Below are 19,383 nucleotides of genomic sequence, written 5' to 3' on the forward strand. Positions count from 1 at the left end.
GGTGAGACCTTGCTGGGGATTTGGGAATTCCAGAAACAGGAATGTGCAAACTCCTCCTTTTCAGCAGGAAACAATCAGGCTCTGGAGACAAAACAATTTTTTTTTTTTTTTTTTTCATTCCGGGATATTTTCCCCCCTTTTTTAGTGGCATCAGGAATGTCTGTTTTTTGTAACTTGGATTCAAATTGTTTCTGTTTGTACTTGGATTTATGGAGTTAATCCCTGGTTGGAATCACGGAACCCTGGAATGTTGTGGGTTGGAAGGACCTTGAGGATGATCCCATGGGCAGTGACACCTTCCCACTATCCCAGACTGCTCCAAGCCCCATGCAGCCTTAAAACTGGGAATACTCTGTGTTTAATTTTGGAAATGAGGGGAAAATGGGAATTACTACGTAGCAGATCTGCTGGAGCAAGAGGAAGGGGGAAGTGAGAGGATCCAGGAAAAGCTGAGGATGACGGAGCAGAGGAAAACCAGGAGCTGGAGGATCCACGGGTGTGTGGGCTGGCAGAAAATGTGGATCAGCAGGAGATGGAGCAGTCTGGGATGTCAGCAGGGGTGGGGGATGACAAGGCAGGTATTCAAAGCTGAAACCTGCCACTGGAACTGGGAATTGCTTCCCAAATTCCTGGTTTAGTCCAGAGTTGGCAGGTGCTGACGTGTGGCTGGGAGCAGAGTTTGTCCTGGAGAACTGTAGGGAAAATCAGAGTTTGTGGTGGAGACCTGGAGTGAAGGACTTGGAGAGGCTGGGGAAAATCCTAACGAGTCAAACATTCCCCTTTTGTGTCCTTTTTCCTGGAAAAACACAAACAAATGGATTGAGGGGAGGGCACAAAGGATTTCCTGTGCTGGGATATGAGGTGGGTTTGGGCTGCTGAGGTCAGGGACGGGCTCAGCCTTGGAGTTTGGGATGTTCCTGCTGCTCCTTGATGCTGAACCCACGAGCATGAGTTGGTTTCCGTCTGCTCCCAAAGCAGGGGCAGTGAGAGCTCAGCCTCTGCCCCAGAAACGGGAGGAGCACTGGGAAAAGCTCAACCTCTGCCCCAAAAACGGGAGGAGCACTGGGAAATCTCCAGCTGGGAATTGGTGCTTTGATCACGAGGTTGCCCTGTGGAAGCAGGAGCTGGTTGGGAAGGAGCGTGTTCAGAACCATTCCTTTATCCCTAATTTAGGCAGAGTGTTCTGCCCAATGTTTCCCAATTTTTATGTAGTTCTTGGTGGCTTGGGAATTTTTTTTCTCAGACTCCCCTCTGGCATTTAGTGCAGTGGGAGATTTTTCCATCCTGGAATGGTTTGGATTGGGAAGGACGTTAAAGCTCATTCCATCCATGGGCAGGGACACCTTCCATAGACCTGGTGGCTCCAGCCTGGCCTTGAACACTGCCAGGGATCCAGGGGCAGCCACAGCTGCTCTGGGAATTCCATCCCCACCCCTCCCCACCCTTACAGCCAGGAATTCCTTCCCAATATCCCATCCAGCCCTGCCCTCTGGCAGTGAAGCCATTCCCTGTGTCCTGTCCCTCCACCCCTTTTCCCCAGTCCCTCTCCAGCTCTCCTGGAGCCCCTTTAGGCTCTGGGAAGCTCCATGAAGCTGGAATTCCTGGAGTAGTGCCCATGGGACCATTGCTCCTGGTGGAAGGGGCTCTTTTCCACCTGCTTTTCCCTTGGGATCTGTGGAACCATGGGAACCAGTCGAGGTTTGGAGCTGAGTTGTCATTCCAGGGATCTCTCTATGTTCCCAGTCTTATTTTGGTGTTTCCTGAATCAAATCGGGGACAGCAGCAGTGGCTTTGTCACTGCAGCCCCAGCAAATCCCATTTTTATAAAGTCAAACCTTTCCTGTTTATTCGGAGAGCTCTGAGGTGAATATTGCAATATCCAGAGGAATAACCCATTTTCCCTTGGGAAGGGGAATGCGTCCCTTATCAGGCTCAGCAGAATTCTGGGATCAGAGATGTCAGGTGGAAAAGAAACTTTTTTTTATTATTATCGAGGCCTTTGGTGATGTCTTTAATCTCCAGCTGAAATTCTTTCATCTTTTATGGGAAAGAAATTATTCAATATCCCTGCAAGGTGCACTGCAAACCTCTGCCTTGCTTCCCCATCGTTCCATGGGGTCAGTCAGCTGGAATTGCAGCCCTTTCCCAGCCCTGTGCTGCAGGAAGCCCATCTGGAATTTTATATTTTAAATTCCAAGCAAACCCTTTAATCTCCAGCTGTCCCAGCTGCTGGTGCCCCGGAAGTTGAGGGGTTATTTTTGTGTTAGTTTGGAAGGAATACTTAGAAAATTTTGGGATGCTTTCTGTCTGTGAATTCCAGAATCCCAGGATCACTGAGGCTGGAAAAGCCCTCCAAGACCATCGAGTCTCTTCACAGAATTCCGGAATGGTTTGGGTTGAAAGGGAATTTAATCCCACCCCATTCCACCCCTGCCCCACCTTCCGCTATCCCAGGCTGCTCCAAACCCTTTCCAGTCTGGCCTTGGACACTGCCAGGGATGGGGACCCCAAACTCACAAATAACCCATCCTAACAGCCAGCCTGGAAATCATCCCAATCGTGGGAAGAAGCTGCCATTATTTCAAGGATCTTCCCAAACTGAAGTTGGCATCCAGGAGACCTTTATTGCTCTGGGAACTGATCCCCTCTTGGAAAAACACCGGGGGAAAAAAAGCTCCAGCACTTCATTCCTGCTGTTATTTTCATTCCTTTGTGTTCTGTTTGCACAGAAGCTGCACAATTCCATTTGCTGCCTCCCACACAGAGCTGGTGCCTCCCAAATGCAGCAGGTTCCTGTGGAACCGGGAGCAAATCCTCCTGGAATCCCAAAAATAATGAGGAATTTTGGTTTTGTGCTGTTACCTGAGTGACCAGGCAGGGGATCAGGATGTATGTGGATTTTGGGATGGGATTTGCCTCTGGAAAAGGCTCTAAATTAATTTTAGATGTTGGTTTTGAAATTGAATATTTGTGCTTTCCCATAAAATACAAAATTTATGGGAATTTATTCCAAAACTATGGAAGTGTTGTTTAATCCTGGTTTTACCTCCCACTTCCCAGTTCGCATCAAATTATTTGGTTCTGAATTCCTTTGGAAAAGAACTTTGTGATGAAAGAGCAGGGTTTGGGTTTTGGGAATTGTTTAGATGCTTTCCCCGTGTGTGCTTTGCATCATTTTACCTGGAATTTCATGATGTGGAATAATTAAATTAATATAAAATATTCATTTAATGCCATGAATTTTTCACCAACAAAAAGTAGAAGAGGTTACAGTTTATTCTTGGCTTTGACTGAAGATTTTATTTAGATTTAACTGAAAATTCCTGCTCAAAGTGCAGCAACTCACCCCAAATGTTGGGAATTGACAGATTCCATGGGATCCTGGAGCCTTCTGCCAGGCTGGAGAAGCCAAATTCGTGGATCCCACAAAATTGGGGTGGGAATTACATCCAGAGGTTTTGGATGGATGAAGAAACAGAACCTGAGGCAGGTGAACAACATTCCTGGGAAAGGGAAGCTGCAGATGGATGCGGATCAGTTTCTTGGGATGGAGTTGCCTGGAATTCCATCCATTTTAGGAGCTGCTCCCAGGAATATTTTGAATATTCAGGGCACATTTTGCGTACTAAGAACAGCGTGTTATGGATGGATGTTATGGACATTGTAATTGTAAATTACAGCGTTTAGCTGGGTGAAATTCCTAATTAACTCCCTAATGAGCTGCCAAGGTAATTAGCAAAGCCAGGCCTTTAAAGGATGCGGGAAGAGCTGGATTTCATGGGTGTGGCCGGGGAAATTTGGAATTAAATCTGGAAAAGTGGAATCTATTAAGCAGTGTTCCATTGCCCCAGTGCTGACTGGGAGACATGGATCCCATTCTGTGGGATTATTTTTTAGGAAAACGGGAATTTTCCTTAAAATCCCGGCAGTTGCCTTTGGTCACATCTCCAACCATTCCTGATGGATCAGTCCCTGGTTTTCAGCCTCAGCCTTCCTGAGGCAGATTTCCAGGGATAGGCTCTAACCTGAAGGGTTAAATGGGATTTTGGGATGGAATTCCTGGCTGGGAGGTGGGGAGGGGCTGGGATGGAATTCCCAGAGCAGCTGTGGCTGCCCCTGGACCCCTGGCAGTGCCCAAGGCCAGGCTGGAGCAGCCTGGCACAGTGGAAGTGTCCCTCGGGTGGGAATGGAGCTTTAGGGTCCTTCCAAGCCAACCCATTCCATGATATTCCAACAGGATTTAATTGGAGTCAAAGGTAATTAGATTAATTAGCTTCCCTCAGAGTTAAAAATGGGAGCAAACCAGCTGAAAACACAACAACTTCCCCTTTTCAGTTTTCCACACGGGGAGGACAAAATTCCTCATGAAAATTGGGACTAAAATCCATCTTAAGGCGGATTTGTCCGACAAACTGAATTATTCGTGGCAGCTGCAATGGCAGGGAGGGGCTGCAGGGAGGTTAATTAATTAATTACCCCCCTCAGCCTCGTTAGGGCCACTGGAAGCCCCCTGGGTGGAATTCCTGTCGTGTCCAATTAGCAGCTCATTAATCCAGAGGTGGCTCTTTCCTTGGGGAGGGATCCCATCCCATTTGTTTGGTTCTGATTTCATTAATTGGGATCTGATTTTATTAATTGGAATCTGATTCTGACTAATTTGATTCTGATTTTAATAAGTTGATCCCATTTCCAGACAAAACAGTTTCCAGTTGCTCTCCAAATCCCCAAAAAATAAAAATTCCCTGGCCTAAGAACTGGATTTTCCCAGTTTTCATGTCTAAACACACCAATATTGGGGTTTTCTAGGTGGGCTCCTCATGTGGAAAACTTGGGGGGGAAAAAATCAGGCTCAGGCCAATTTTTTGTTCTCCTAAATTCAGGAATACTTTTGCAGCTGAGTCTGCTCCCCCCTGGAATTGCTCCTTGGAGTGGCAAAGCCTTGGAGGTTTCAGAGCTTCCCATTGGAGGTTTTGGGGGAGTTGTTGGGAAAATTTGGATTTTTGTGTGGAATATGTGTGAGAATCATGAAATAGTGGGATATCCTGAGTTGAAGGACATGCAGGGATCATTGATCCAACTCCTGCCCTACAGGACAATCCCAAAATCCCACCTTGAGAGAGTTCTCGAAACTCAGGAGTTTGGGAATGCGCCCATTCCCTGGGGAGCTGTTCCAGCTCCGCTGGGGGAGGAATTTTTCCTGGTATTTCAAAAGGAATCAACTCTGGTGGCTGAACTGAGCCAAACTGATCCTGGTTTTGTTCTTCCAGGATCCACATTTCCCTTCCCTGCATCTCCATGGTTTTAGCTGACTTCCAGATGAGGTCATCCATGGCACGACAGATCCTCTGGGAATTCCTGACATTCCAGCAGCTCAGCACCCCATCCTTCACCAAAAAAAGAGAATTTCAGTCGAGTTTTATATCTTCAAATGGTCATTCCAGGTTTGACTGGTGGTTCCCAGGGCACTTCTTTGGTGATGAGGAGATTAAAACTCTGTTTTAACAAGAAATTTAAGCTCATTTTCAACATCAAGCATAATAATCTTTATCCATAAAAGATGAAAATACCCTGCCCTGTGCTTCACCTCAACTGCTTCACCTCAAAATGTCAGGATGCTTCCTTTGATTGAAAGTTCCTCCATTTATGGTGGAAAAAAAACCCTAAAATGCAATGTTTAATCCAAAAACGTGACGGGCAGAGGATAAATCTTCCTCATTTCCAAACATTTATACAAGGAAAAGGAAAATCCATCCAAATCCAAGGGAAGAATCTCCAGAGAACAAATAAAACTTGGGGGCTGGGGAAGAATTTCACTCCGGGTTCTTTTTTGCTGTGTGGAACACAGAGTTATGATTTTGTAACTCTTGTTTTTCATCTGGTTTTTAATTTGATAAATTTGTTTTAAATGTTTTATTTCCCTGAGCAGCCCAACAGTCAAATTTAACAGAAACGTTTGATGATCTGCTCAGTGCACAGCAAAAATACCCTGGATTTAGGAAAGTATCCAAGGATCAAACCTAACAGTGGAGCTGGAGAATGACTCAAAATTATGGATTTAGAGAAGAAATAATTCCATTATTTTTGATATTTCTTCTTTGGAGGAAACAGCAACTTCACAGTAGAATTTCAGAGTGAATTCTTTTAAACTTCGGGGTGAATTCTTTTAAAATTCAGAGTGAATTCTTTTAAATTTCAGAGTGATTTCTTTTAAATTTCAGGGTGAATTATTTTACATTTCAGAGTGAATTCTTTTAAATTTCAGAGTGAATTCTTTCACATTTCAGGGTGGATTCTTCCAAATTGATCTTTCCAGGTGATTTTTAAATAGAATTCTTTTGGCATCTCTTTAATTGCAATGCTACAGAGATTTTCTCCAGGAAAGCCACCAAGGTTTCATCAGCACAAAGGATTGGCCAGTATATTTTCAGTTAAACTCTCCAATTCCTTGATCTAATTCTGCTATCCCAGAATCATTAGGGTTGGAAAAGAGCTCCAGGATCAAGTCCAACCTCCAGGGAATTAATCCATTTTTCCTCCTGATTTTTCACCTGCAGGTTTTCTTTGATTCTCTCAGGTTTGTCACCTCAAGTTTATCTTTCGACCCTGGCTCAGAGCATCCCAAAATCCAAATATTCCAAATTATTTTGATTTCCAAAAGCCAAGCAGTTCTTTTCCTCAGCACAATTCCGTGGGTTTATTGTTTGGGTGGATACAGCGATTTCCTCCTCTAATAGTCGAGATAAGTGTGTTTTCCTTGGGTTCCATTCCTAATAAAACAGTTGGGATTTCACATCTCGGGCACTAAAAATAGCCAGGCCTTGGGTTTAATTACAGAGTTTTCTTTTCCCGGGGAGTGTGTGCGCTGCAGGTTGGAAGGGTTTTGTTTCCAAGGAAACAAACGCTCCGCACTCAGCGTGCGCCGAGGGGTCCTGCAGGAAAATGCCATCGCCATTCCCGGGCAGGGCAGGGACAGAGCGGGAGCCCAGGCTGGGAGCCCGTGCCAGCGGTGGCTCAACCACCCCAAAGCTCTCCAAAGGCAGCACAGTCAGGGAGCTCCATCACATCCTGGCCTGGTCGAGATGGAGACAATACAAATACGCTCCGTTCTCAGAAGGCTTCAAACTGTTTTTATTCCAGCATGCATGCTTTTTGTACATTCTTACAAAACTCAGAAGTTTACACTTCACTCTTTGGTCACAAGACAAACAAAGTGCTCACTGGAAAGGGCAGCTGCAGGTTTCTCTTATTTAAATCCTTCTTCCTTTCTTGGTTTCTGTGTCAATGACCTTGGCAGGAAATCCTTTTAGGGGTGAACATGGATCCTCTGACCAAACACGGATCCTCTGATCAAACACGGATGCTCTGATCAAACACGGATGCTCTGATCAAACACGGATCCTCTGATCAAACATGGATGCTCTGATCAAACACGGATGCTCTGATCAAACACGGATCCTCTGATCAAACACGGATGCTCTGATCAAACACGGATCCTCTGACCAAACACGGATCCTCTGATCAAACACGGATGCTCTGATCAAACACGGATCCTCTGATCAAACACGGATGCTCTGACCAAACACGGATGCTCTGACCAAACATGGATGCTCTGATCAAACACGGATGCTCTGATCAAACACGGATCCTCTGACCAAACACGGATCCTCTGATCAAACACGGATGCTCTGATCAAACACGGATCCTCTGATCAAACACGGATCCTCTGATCAAACACGGATCCTCTGACCAAACACGGATCCTCTGATCAAACACGGATCCTCTGATCAAACACGGATGCTCTGATCAAACACGGATCCTCTGACCAAACACGGATGCTCTGATCAAACACGGATCCTCTGACCAAACACGGATCCTCTGATCAAATACGGATGCTCTGATCAAACACGGATCCTCTGATCAAACACGGATGCTCTGACCAAACACGGATGCTCTGACCAAACATGGATGCTCTGATCAAACACGGATCCTCTGATCAAACACGGATCCTCTGATCAAACACGGATCCTCTGATCAAACACGGATGCTCTTATCAAACTTCTCTCTGGCTCACAGAGGTCACTGCAGAACCTCTCCCACAAGGTCCCATTTGCAGAATCATCAGCTGCCTCCCAGTGATCCAGAGCTGCTCCCCCAGGGCCACAGTGGGAACTGGCAGCTTCCAAGCTGACGTGCTGTCTGGATGAGAGCCATGCTGTAATTCCCACAGGAGTTACTGGATCATCCTTGTGGAAAAGACAAGAAGTTTTGGTTGTAGGTAAAGACAGAAGTGGTGTTTTGGGGTCATAATTTATCCGTCCCTTGTTCTGGCAAATTACAAGGAAGAATTGACGGTTTTAGCTCAGGCTTTGCACCCACCATTGGGATGGGGGCGTCACCTCTGGGACAGCACCTGGATCCCCATTTCCCTGTGTGAGTGGAGGGGTTTTTTTTGGGAAAACTCTGGGAAGAGCCTCCCTTCTGTTCTGAGATAAGGATATTTAGAGGGTTGGGAATGTAGGTGATGAGGAATTGCAGTTAAATCCATTCCATTCCGTTCCAGTTAAATTCTGGCGTTCACTGTGTGTGGATGTGTGACGTGCAACGTTCTGGGAAGTGGGATGAAATCCCTCAAAGGACCTGAACCTCCCTGAACACTGCTCTGGGAGCAGCACTTCCCACCAGATCCAAAGGGACTCCCCAAAGCCATTATTTTGTATTTTTGAAGTTTCTTGTTGAGCCTCCCTGGAGAACAGGTGCACCCAGGTGGAATTTGAAGGAATATCCACTTTTATTCCCAACGGAGCAGCTCCAAGGCTCTGTATTTCCCTACCAGGCTCTGCATAACAAAGCTCAGCTTAACTGCGTGCGCTTAACTCTGGAAACGTTCTGGCACTTCCACTCTTCCCAAATTATTTAAAAATTGGTGCTGTTGTGAATGTTCACAGTTTCCAAAATGTGCCAAAATCTCCTGGCTTGGCCGAGTGCACGGAGAAAGGAATATTAATGTGCTGCTGGGGGTTGGAATGGGAGTTGTTTTCCATGGAAAAATAGCTGCTGTCTGTTCGAATCCAAAATGCAAAATACTCTCAAAGCTTTAAGCCTGTAAACCAAAGCCTAAAATTAAACACAAGATTTAATCTGAAGCTTTAGGAAAAACTTCCAAATGGAAGTATAAAAAACAAAAATGTAAATTTATAATTTAAAACAAAAACACATTGAACTAAATAAAAAAAAAATTAAGTTTAAAATATAAAAAAAAAAAGTTGCAAAAATAAACAAAAAATTGAAATGCAATATTCTAAGTTTATATATCATAGCATAATTAACTAAAAAAACTTATAGTGTAACATAAGCCCATAAAACAAAATATTTAAAAATGAAGTAAAAAATATAAATATCCTTATTAACAGCATTTTATTAGTCAATAACTCCTTAAAAATCTTAGAACTAAAAGTCTAAAAACCTTCTAAACCATACTATAACAATATAAACCAAACTCACCCTTCCCACATATATAAAAAAATACTAGCATTTTTAAAAATAAAAAAAAAATAAATAAAAAAACAAAAACAACAAAAAATTAGCACAAAAATCCCATCTCAAATTCCTTCCAAAATTCCTCACATAAATAAATGATCCCTCTGTCAAGAGGACAGTGGGATAATTTATTATCAATTATTTATTACAACCTATTATTTATTATCAGTTATCAAGTGGGATTATTTATTATCAATTTGTAATTGGTGGGGGAGCTTCAGTGGGTCAAGGAGACGATCCCAGAATTCCAGCCAGGTTTGGGCTGGGAGGGACCTCGCAGTTGACATTCCATGGGCAGGGACGCCTTCCACCAGCCCAGGTGGCTCCAGCCTCGTCCGACCTCCTCACCCAGAGGATCTGGGAAACTGAATCCCAAGGTTCCTTGGCTTTCCAGACTTTTGCTCCTTTAGTTGTCAGAAAGGGTTTGGGAAGCTGAAGATTCCCAACTTCTCAGGGTTTAGGAGCTGTTTTGGGGTGAAAATCCGGGGTTGCAGAGTTTGCTAAAGGGGGATGAAGAGCTTTGTCCTTAGGCTTGCAGGTCTGTCCTGCCCCTTCCGTCTGTCCTGTCCAAGGCTCCTCGTGTTCCCAGCTTTTCTTTGGATGGGACACCTGGAAATGGGACAGAGGTGACAGCAGGCAGCCTGCAGGGGCTGCTGGTGGCCATCTGCAAAGATCTGGGATCTTCTCCTCCTGGGATTCACCTGGGAGTTCACCACGGCCATGGTGGGTGTGGAACTTTCAGTGAGGAAACCTGTGGAAAACGGGATTAAACTTCCCTGGCTGCCCTGGGGCTTCCTCCCTGCCACAAAAGCTGGGAAACATTGTAAAACATTTCCATGCTGGTGGATTTGTGCTCCAAGGAACTTGAGGGATGATGGGAATGAACATTAGGGGAGAGGAGAAAGGAGCAATCCGAGGAAAGTGCTGCTTTCCCTGGCTCCTGGCAGGAAATCGCTCCTTAAGTGGCGCTCCCGAATTGTCAGCTGCTTGTTTTAACACAAAATGTGTAAAAATTCCAGCCCTGCTTCTCTCCAGGAGATGGGAAAGCTCTGGAGAGCTGCAGCTTCAGGGCTTGGAGACAAGGAAAATAAAAAACTGTGGGGGTTATAAGTCATAATATTATGGCCTATTCCAGAGGCAGTGATTTTATTCCCAGATAAATCAGCGCAGTGGAGGAGGTGCAGGGAAACCAGGAAGGTTTGGGGATGCTCAGGGCCTTCCCACCCCCATCCTGCTCCTGGAGATCCAGATCTTTGTGTCAGGCTCTGGATCCAAGTCCAGCTTTGGATGCTGCGGGCTGGGAACGCCACGTGGGGGTTTCTTACTCATCCAGGAGCGTCCAGGGGCTCAGCTTCCCTCCTGGCCTGGAAGAGGGAAGAGAATTCCAGCACTGGGCATTCCTTTGACTTTTCCAGAGGGGTTCCCTGGTGGAGAGGGACTCACAGTCAGAGCTTGGAGAGCTCGGGAAGCCTCAGGATGCTGGATAGGAGAGATGGCTCATCCCGGATCATCAGTGTGCCCACAGGGGTCCTGATCCATGGGGAATTTGTAGCTGGAGCAAAGGAGGCTCAGGGGGTCCTTGTGGCTCTGCACAGCTCCTGACAGGAGGGGACAGCCGGGGGGTCGGGCTGTGCTCCAGGGAACAGGGACAGGAGGAGAGGGAACGGCCCCAGGCCGCGCCAGGGCAGGCTCAGGGTGGACATCAGCAGGAATTTCTCCATGGAAAGGGTGGTCAGGCCTTGGAAAGGGCTGGAGTCCCCATCCCAGAGGTGTCCAGGGAATTCCTGGAGGTGACACTCAGTGCTCTGGGCTGGGGACAAGGCAGGGGTTGGGCAGAGCTGGGACTCGATGGCCTTGAAGGGCTTTTCCAACCTCAGTGATTCCGTGAATTCCAGCACTTTTCCCCTGTTTCACTTCATTTCATGCAGGGAACAGCCAGCACTGCTGCTTCCCTGACTGAGGGAATATCTGCGTTCCAAAGGTGTGGAGCACCAAGGAAAGTTCATTTGAGCCCCAAAGTTTGTGGCGGTTTCTGCTCCTGGAATCACTTCCATGCTGGGAACTCACATCCCTGCAGCAGCTTCTCCTCAAACTGTGAAAGCTCCAGAGGCTGGGAGGAGCCAAAGTGGAACATAAAATTCCAGCTCCCTAAAGGAGCAATAAAACGGGAGGTCAGGATTGAATCCAGATGGGAACCTGGGAATCTGCCGGGAGCTGCTCATTCCCAGCCCCCAGGGTTCTCCGTGCTCCATCAGTGTGTGCTGGAAGGATGTCAGCAGAGCTGGTGTTGATGGAAAATAGATCCAAACAATCATTAATTGCCAGCTCAGCGAGCCCCAGACCCCTCTGCACGGAGCAGCTGCCGCTGTTGAGTCATTTTGTTGGAAACTCTTCAGGAACTTTGCAGGGATGAGATGATTTTCCTTCCTTTTTTTCCTGTGTTTTCCTCCCCTCTGCTCCTGGTACCGCTTTTCCTGACTCTGTCCCTCTCCCCCACTCCAGTCTGGTGGCTCTGGCTCTCAGTTTGGCCCCTTTGGGTGAAGGGTTTGCTTGGGAACTCCTCCTCTTCCACGCTGGATTCCCGGGATAGAGCGTTACCCGCTGGAAAATGGGATTTTGTTTCTGGGGAGCTGGGAAGGGAAGTGTTGGTGAGAAGGATGGAGGTGAGGTGTCTGCCTGGGGAAGGTGAAGGCTCCTGGGGGCACTTTGGGGTTGGATTTGTGGAGCACAGGCCGGGGTGGGTTCAGAGCAGCGCTCCAGAAATGGCAAATTCCCGCTGGAAAATGACTTCTAGGGATCCCATTTTTGGAAAATGTCAAGTGCTTGTGCCACCTCCTGAGAGTTTTTATCCAGAGCTCTGGAACCTGAGAGGAACTTTCTGGAATAAGTCCAGAGGAGGCCCCGGAGCTGCTGCAGGGCTGGAGCCCCTCTGGAGCCAGGCTGGGAGAGCTGGGGGTGCTCACCTGGAGAGGAGAAGGATCCAGGGAGAGCTCAGAGCCCCTGGCAGGGCCTGAAGGGGCTCCAGGAGAGCTGCAGAGGGACTGGGGACAGGGCAGGGAGGGACAGCACACGGGGAATGGCTGGAAGCTGAAAGAAGGTAAATTTAGGTGGGATATTGTGAAGGAATTCCTGGCTGGGAGGGTGGGCAGGGGCTGGGATGGAATTCCCAGAGCAGCTGGGGCTGCCCCTGGATCCCTGGCAGTGCCCAAGGCCAGGCTGGACACTGGGGCTGGAGCACCTGGGACAGTGGGAGGTGTCCCTGCCGTGGAATGGGGTGGGATTGAAGGTCCCTTCCCACCCAACCCATTCCAGGATTCCATGATTTAGCGATGCAGCACCTGGCACACCAAATCTCCTGCAGGTTTCAAGCCACCCTGCTGTTGGTACAGCTCATTATTTTCTGGATAGAATTCCCAAATGTCTGAAAAAAATAGCTTATCTGAAAATTCAGGTTTGTGAGCTAAATAGCGTGTGTGTGTCTGTGTTTCGGGATCTGAAATAAGTGCATTGTTCAGGACTTCATGGAGAATGGTGTTTATTGTGAGGGTTGGTAAAATAATATTCCTGGAGCTCTTGGGCAGCTTGTTCAGGAAAAAGAAGGGAATTAGAATTGCAGATCAGGATTTCATCATCCTCAATCAGCGTGGCCAGCAAGGAGGGATGAATGAAAAGCTGCTCTGGAGCCCCAGCAGTCGCAGCCTTCCCAGACCCATAAATGGCTTTGTGCTCCCCGGAGTGGCAGAAACCCCAGGAATTCCAGTATTTGGGAAAGGGTCAATGCTGCAGAGAAAAACAAACAATGAAATGCCAGGAGCAGCGTGGGGGAAGCTCCTTTTGGTGTGGTTTTTGGTGATCAGCTGGGGTGGTTGTGTGTTATCCTGATTATTCCATAATTAGCAACGAGGGGGAAGAAAAATATCCCTGAAAACATATTTAGGATTTCTTTATCTGGGGTGAAACTCCATTATCTGGGATGAAAACCCCAATATTTCATCAGTGTAGGTCTCAATCTGGGAAGACAGAGCATGGAATAAACTTGTTTTTATATTCTGTGCTTCTGGTTTGTCTCAAAATTCCCAAAATATCCGCTGGTGTTTTTCAGGCTGCTGTGAGGACAGGGAACATTCCTGAGCCTTCCCTGCTGCTGACTGGGGGAATGAAGGTGCCCGAGCACTGGGGGCCTGGAGAGTTTCAAGGCAGCAGGAGAGCAGGGGCTGCCTTATGTAACTTTGCTCAAAGATGTGGAACAAAAGGCCATTCCGGGCTGGTTTTCCGGTTTCTGTGCGATTTTTCAGGAAATGTTTGAAGTTTCCCTGGAGGAGCATCAGTGTTGGGGCTGCCAGGATGGCCCAGTGGGAGGAGGCTCCTCGTTAGCACGGCTTGCAAAGGCTAATTAATAAATACATGGAATCTGGAGATCCAAATGAACAATTTGGGGATTTGGGAGTGGGAGGGAGGGAGACTCAGTGGGTTCTGATCCCAGCCCTGGGATTTTATTCATTTCTGTCCTGTTGATCCTGCAATTCCTGGGTTTTCACTCGGGATAATTACTGAACTGTCTAAGAAACTCCAGGAGGAAAATCCCAGGGAATGATTATTGTCCTTCCCACCCAGTACCCTGTGATTACTGCCACGCTCCCTGCAATCCCCCACGTCAAATTTGGGATGCTGGATGCTGGGAAGGGAGGATTGTGAGGGACATGCCTGAAAAATGGGAATGGGGAGGGAAAAGGCACAAACTCAGCATGGTGGGGTCAGGAAAACCAACAGCTCATGGAAGTGGCTGCTCCAGAATTAGCAGAGAATTCAGTCTGGCCTTCTCCCCAAGAACAGTGAGGAGAATGTGGCAGATGTTCATTCCACAGGGTGGGGGTTTGCAGGCATGGAAGGTGGAGGGACAGGACACGGGAATGGCTTCCCACTGCAAGAGAATGGAATTAAGTGGCAGATTGGGAAGAAATTCCTGGCTGGGAGGGTGGGCAGGGGCTGGGATGGAATTCCCAGAGCAGCTGGGGCTGCCCCTGGATCCCTGGAAGTGTCCAAGGCCAGGCTGGACACTGGGGCTGGAGCACCTGGGACAGTGGGAGGTGTCCCTGCCGTGGAATGGGGTGGGATTGAAGGTCCCACCCATCCCAAACCATTCCATGATTCCATGATTTGGACCAATCTGTGTATCTGTGTGTTTACCTCCATCCATGGATGCTGGGCACCTTTTTAATGGATAAGAGGAAGAACTCCATGGTTTATACAAAATTCTTCACCCCTGAGAGTAAAACTGGTTCCTGCCAAACCAAAGTGGAGATGGAGCAAAGCCAAGCAGAGGTGCAAACTTTTGGAATATTGATCATCCATGCTCCATCCTGATTTTTCCCGTATACCTTTTATTTTCCCCATATTTTTATAAAAGTTTTGTATCTCTTTATCCATAACGTCAATAGAATAAAAATAAGGATTTATGTCTCATCTCCCAGTCAGAGGAGAGAACCACACAGTTTTTCCAGTGTGGAAAAGCTTTTCCTGAGCTTTGAATGTGTCAGAGCAGCTGGGGAGTCTGAGTGAGGATGGAATGACACTGCCACTCTCCCCCTTCCCTGGATTTTTAGATTGGATTTGGCATCTTAATTGCTGAAACAGCTCCTCGTTCTGCCTTTCCAGCTCGGAGTTAACTGCAGGGAGGGGGGCTTGGGTTGTGGATCCGCTGAGATCCGTGGGGTGACCCCTGCTCTGTCCCCTGCTGTCCCCTCCTGCTGCTTTGGGAATAGGGAATGTTATGGATCGCTGATGGCTGGTGAAATTTATCCATCACCTATAGAAATCCCGTTTATCCATCACTATAAAACCCCATTTATCCATCCCCTATACAAATCCCCTTTATCCCCCTTTCCCGACACCTTCGATTCCAGCTGATGGATAAAATCCCTTCCTTTGGTTGTCAAGGTGAAAACGTCTGGAGACTTCAGGGGGAAAACAAACAAACAAACAAACCCGGCGAAGGGAAAACGTTCCGGTGCGTGCTGCGCGTCCGGTGCCGCCGAACTTTGTCCTTCCCGAGGGGAGGAGGCGCCTTCGGGTCCCCTTTGTCACCCCCGCAAGGCGCGGGTGGGGCAGAGCCCTGCCAGCGTTCCCGGTCCAGCGCGGTTTGCTTCCCTTCCATCCACCCCTCCATCCATCCCTCCCTCCATCCTGGGCTCTCCCAGCCCTGCCTTTGTCCCCGGGTCCCCTCCCGGCTCCGGCGGGGGCGCGGGGGGGGCCGGAATTTCGGGAGCGGCTCCCGGGCGGATGCGGCCCCATCTCCCACCCACCCCTGACGTCTCGCTGCACCAGGGAGCCGCGTCGGGTTTGATGTGGAGCGGCGGGATTTAGATCTTGTAAATCTTGTAAAATTCCATTTTATGCAGAGAGCGAGGCGCACACACGCACACACGGAGCCGCCGGCGCCGCGCGGGGCGAGGCTGCGGCTGGCGCGGTCCCGCTGCCGGGATTTTCCCGCAGGAGCGGCACCTGGACGGGGATGGACGGGGCTGGGCGGCACAGCCCCGCGCCCGGGTGACAGCGGCGACAGAGGGAGTGACAGGAGCGCGGAGCACTCCCCTCTGCGCTCGCAGTGACCCCGGCAGGGAGCTGGAGGCGTCCCCGCCGCTCCTGCTCGGGCGGGATGGACAATCCAGGCCTTTTCCCAGCACAGCCCGCTCCCTGCTGCCCGTAACCCCGCACCTGGAGCTGCGTCCCTGCGGCAGCCCGGGATCTCATCCCTGTGGATGCTCCGCGGGAGGGACCCGCCAGCGGGGCTTCTGCAGCGTCACAAAACTTTGCCTCGGCTCCGGAGGAAGGAGGGATGTGACCTGGAAAGGAGGAACGGCAAAAAGGGGATGTTGCTGCAGCTCGGGAAAGGTTTTTTTCCCCCTCTGTCTCAGGATCGTTGGAAGGGATTTTACAAATGAGAGCAGGAAGCTGCAGTCAAAGAGGGGGTGCCAGAAATAGATTTATTTTTTCTTTCTCCTGCTAGAAATGAAGAAATTTGGGAGTCCATAGAGGCTGTTCCACAGGCACCCCCACTTTTTGCTTGCCAAGGCATTTGCATTCCTCTGGAAAGTGGCATCCACCTGCAAGGGGAGTTGCCATGTAATCCCAAAGAATAAAAACTCCTGGAAGCATCTCCGTGCCACTGAGCCAGCTCCAGAGGGACCCAAGCTGGGAATTGGCAGGACATGTCCTGACTCTTTTCGGATGACAGAGGAGAAGGATCAGCTGGGAAGATGTTAAATATTAATATTTTACCCAATCGCCGCCATTCGTGGATTTGGTGAGTATGCCATGGGTTTGTCCAGATCACAGTGCTTCTGGTGGGCACAAAACTTGGAAATCAGGATTTTTCCCGGCTGAGAAGCAGCTGCTGGATGGGAGCATGGATAAGGGGGTTCCCGGAGCTATGGGTTTGCTGAATATTTCCTTCTCTGATCTTCCCTGCTCAGAGTTTGATCTGAGGCACCCTCGCGACGCCTCCGAGCGGGGACTGTGGGGACAAGGTGCGAAGCGATGGAAAATTTCCCGTTGTCCTGGTTTGTTTTCCTTCTCAGGTGTTTATGAACCTCCATTTTCCTTTAAAAATTAATGAGTCCCTAAAACGTCCTTGGCTGGAGCGGTTCCATGGTGCCACCTCGGCACCTTCTCCCTGTTGCATTTTAATGAGCAGCTGGAGCAGCTGCTGCTCGGGCCAGGCCAGGGGGCCAGCGAGAGCTCAGGGGAATTCCAGAGGCATTTCCCAGCTTGGGGCTGGGAGATGGCACCAAAACCTCATTTTCTAGGTAAAGATCCGCTGGTGGAGTTCAGGGCTGGAGTCTTTGGCTGGTGTGATCCATGTGGTCTTCCAGTGTGGATAATCTATGGAATCTGTGGGAATCTAGAGATAATTTTATATCCTGCTTCTTCAAATCCTGCATTCTGTGATCTCACCTACACACAAATATTCTGGTTTTACACAGAATTTATTATCTGTAATCTCATTATGGTTTTTAATCGTTTAACCGTGGCTCGGGGATCAACCTACAGGTCAATATTTGTGTATAGGAATAAAAATATCCTCTGATATATGAATATATAAATAAAACAGAAACAAATTTCTATAAATATCCAAGGCTCTGAGCCTTGGAATGGTGCTGGGGAGGGATTGGGTTCTCCAGAGCACGTCCTGCTCCTCTCATGTGCAGTTCCAGGGATAAGAGAACGGGAAGGGGAATGCTTGGAGAAGAGGAAAAATGCAGGGCCTGTATTAAAATTACGGAATCCTGGAATGGGTTGGGTTGGAAATCATCTCATTCCATCCAGGGACACCTTCCACCATCCCAGGCTGCTCCAAGCTGACCTTGGACACTTCCAGGAATCCAGGGGCAACCACAGCTGCTCTGGGAAATCCATTCCAGGGCCTCACAGGGAAGAATTCCTTCCCAACATTTCTTTCTAACCCAACCTATCTTGGGATTTTTCCCATGGCTTCCCCTTGAGGTTTAGCAGGGGCAGTTGTTGGTTTGTTTAGTTCCTCCTGAGGAGGAGCCCGAATAAGCCAAGAAAGTGGGATATTGGATGGGAAGTGCTAATTGATTTGTCAGATTTACAAATGAAGGGAAGGGGAGAGACCTTGTGCATTAATTATGGACAAAATCAATGCCCAAAGAGCCCAGGAAATTATGGGGGAAAAGCACTTCCCTTGGAGAAAGGAGAACCCCATTTCTGTGGCTGCAGGAGAACAGAAATCATTTTAGCTCTAGGAACTGAAACAAACCCTGAGCAGCCCCAAGTCCCAGCAGGGGAGATTGTCAGGAGTGGGGCTGGGACAGATCAGAGCCACGGGATCAGTCAGGGAAGTTTCAGGTGATGGGAACTGTGCAGCTCAAAGGGAGCCTAGGCAGGGTGTGGATTTATGAAGGAATAAAGTTATCCCAAGAAAATTCACTTCACCTGTGCCCAGGTGAAAACAAAGCCAGTTCTCCACCCTGTGCTGGCCTAGCTTGAGTCAGGCTGAGCCTTGCTAAACCACACCTGTGTAAGCTCCTGGTGGCTGTTCAGAGCCCACACAGGGGCTGAACTCATTAATTCCTGGCTGAAATGTCTTCAGGGATTCCTTTCCTCTGGAATAAATGTTTTGGGCTTCTTCAGAGCATCTCCCTCCTCTGTCCCATCATCCAAAAGGAAATCTCAAACTGGATCTTCCCCCTGGCCTAGGGGAAGGAGTTCTGCCCATGGCAGGGGTGGGGTTAGATGAACTTTCGGTCTCCCAAACCTTTCCATGATTCCATGGATGACCTCTAGCTTCCACGTTCTCCCCCAGGTCCAGGAGAGGAGCTGCTGGCTTCCATCCCCTCGTGGACAGTGTGGGGCCTCGGTCACTGCAGCTTTGGGCCGCAGAGGGGAGGGCTCTGCTCTGTGCTCAGGGGTGGGAATGGGGCTTGGAACTCATCTGGGGAAATGGAGGCTGGGATTGCACCAGCACAGCAGTTCCTGCTGGAGCAATGGGGGGAATCCGTGGCTGTTCACGAGGATGGCCCCAAACTCAGGGCTGGCCCCTGGAGCTGCAGTGGTTGAACTTCGGCAGAGGGGGGAGCAGAAACTCTGTCCTGAGGTGAAGTGGTGGGACCAGATCCCAGGATTTCTGACAGCTCAGGAATCTTGGAGAGCTGCTGCACAGCTCCCAGATAGCAGCTGGAGTGGCAGGAATATCTTTGTGTTGGAATACAAACAGATTTATCAGTGCAGCGATAACCAGGGCACCAGGAGTCACCCTGACCTTGCCTCCCTCTGCTGCCCTGCTTCAGGCTGAGATGTGGCACTTGGATGTGAGGCTGGAGGGGT

The 19,383-nt window shown here is 48.7% G+C and overlaps 1 protein-coding gene across 4 annotated transcripts in view; it reads left to right on the forward strand.

The window, feature by feature from the left end:
* Positions 1–19,383, forward strand: part of PDE4B (phosphodiesterase 4B) — a 182,534-nt gene that overhangs the window by 73,656 nt on the left and 89,495 nt on the right. The window contains exons 1-2 of one of the 4 annotated variants that reach the window (XM_068199012.1): positions 16,222–16,428; positions 16,544–16,840. The exons of 2 other annotated variants lie outside the window; for them this stretch is intronic. In XM_068199012.1, coding sequence (XP_068055113.1) covers positions 16,794–16,840 — 47 coding nt within the window. In that variant the 5' untranslated portion in view covers positions 16,222–16,428; positions 16,544–16,793. Of the gene's footprint in view, positions 1–16,221; positions 16,841–19,383 lie in introns of those variants that run through there. One more of the 4 variants, XM_068199011.1, reaches the window with a different exon arrangement.

Source organism: Anomalospiza imberbis, chromosome 9 (genome assembly GCF_031753505.1).
Source record: "Anomalospiza imberbis isolate Cuckoo-Finch-1a 21T00152 chromosome 9, ASM3175350v1, whole genome shotgun sequence".
NCBI classification, from domain to species: Eukaryota; Metazoa; Chordata; class Aves; order Passeriformes; family Viduidae; genus Anomalospiza; species Anomalospiza imberbis.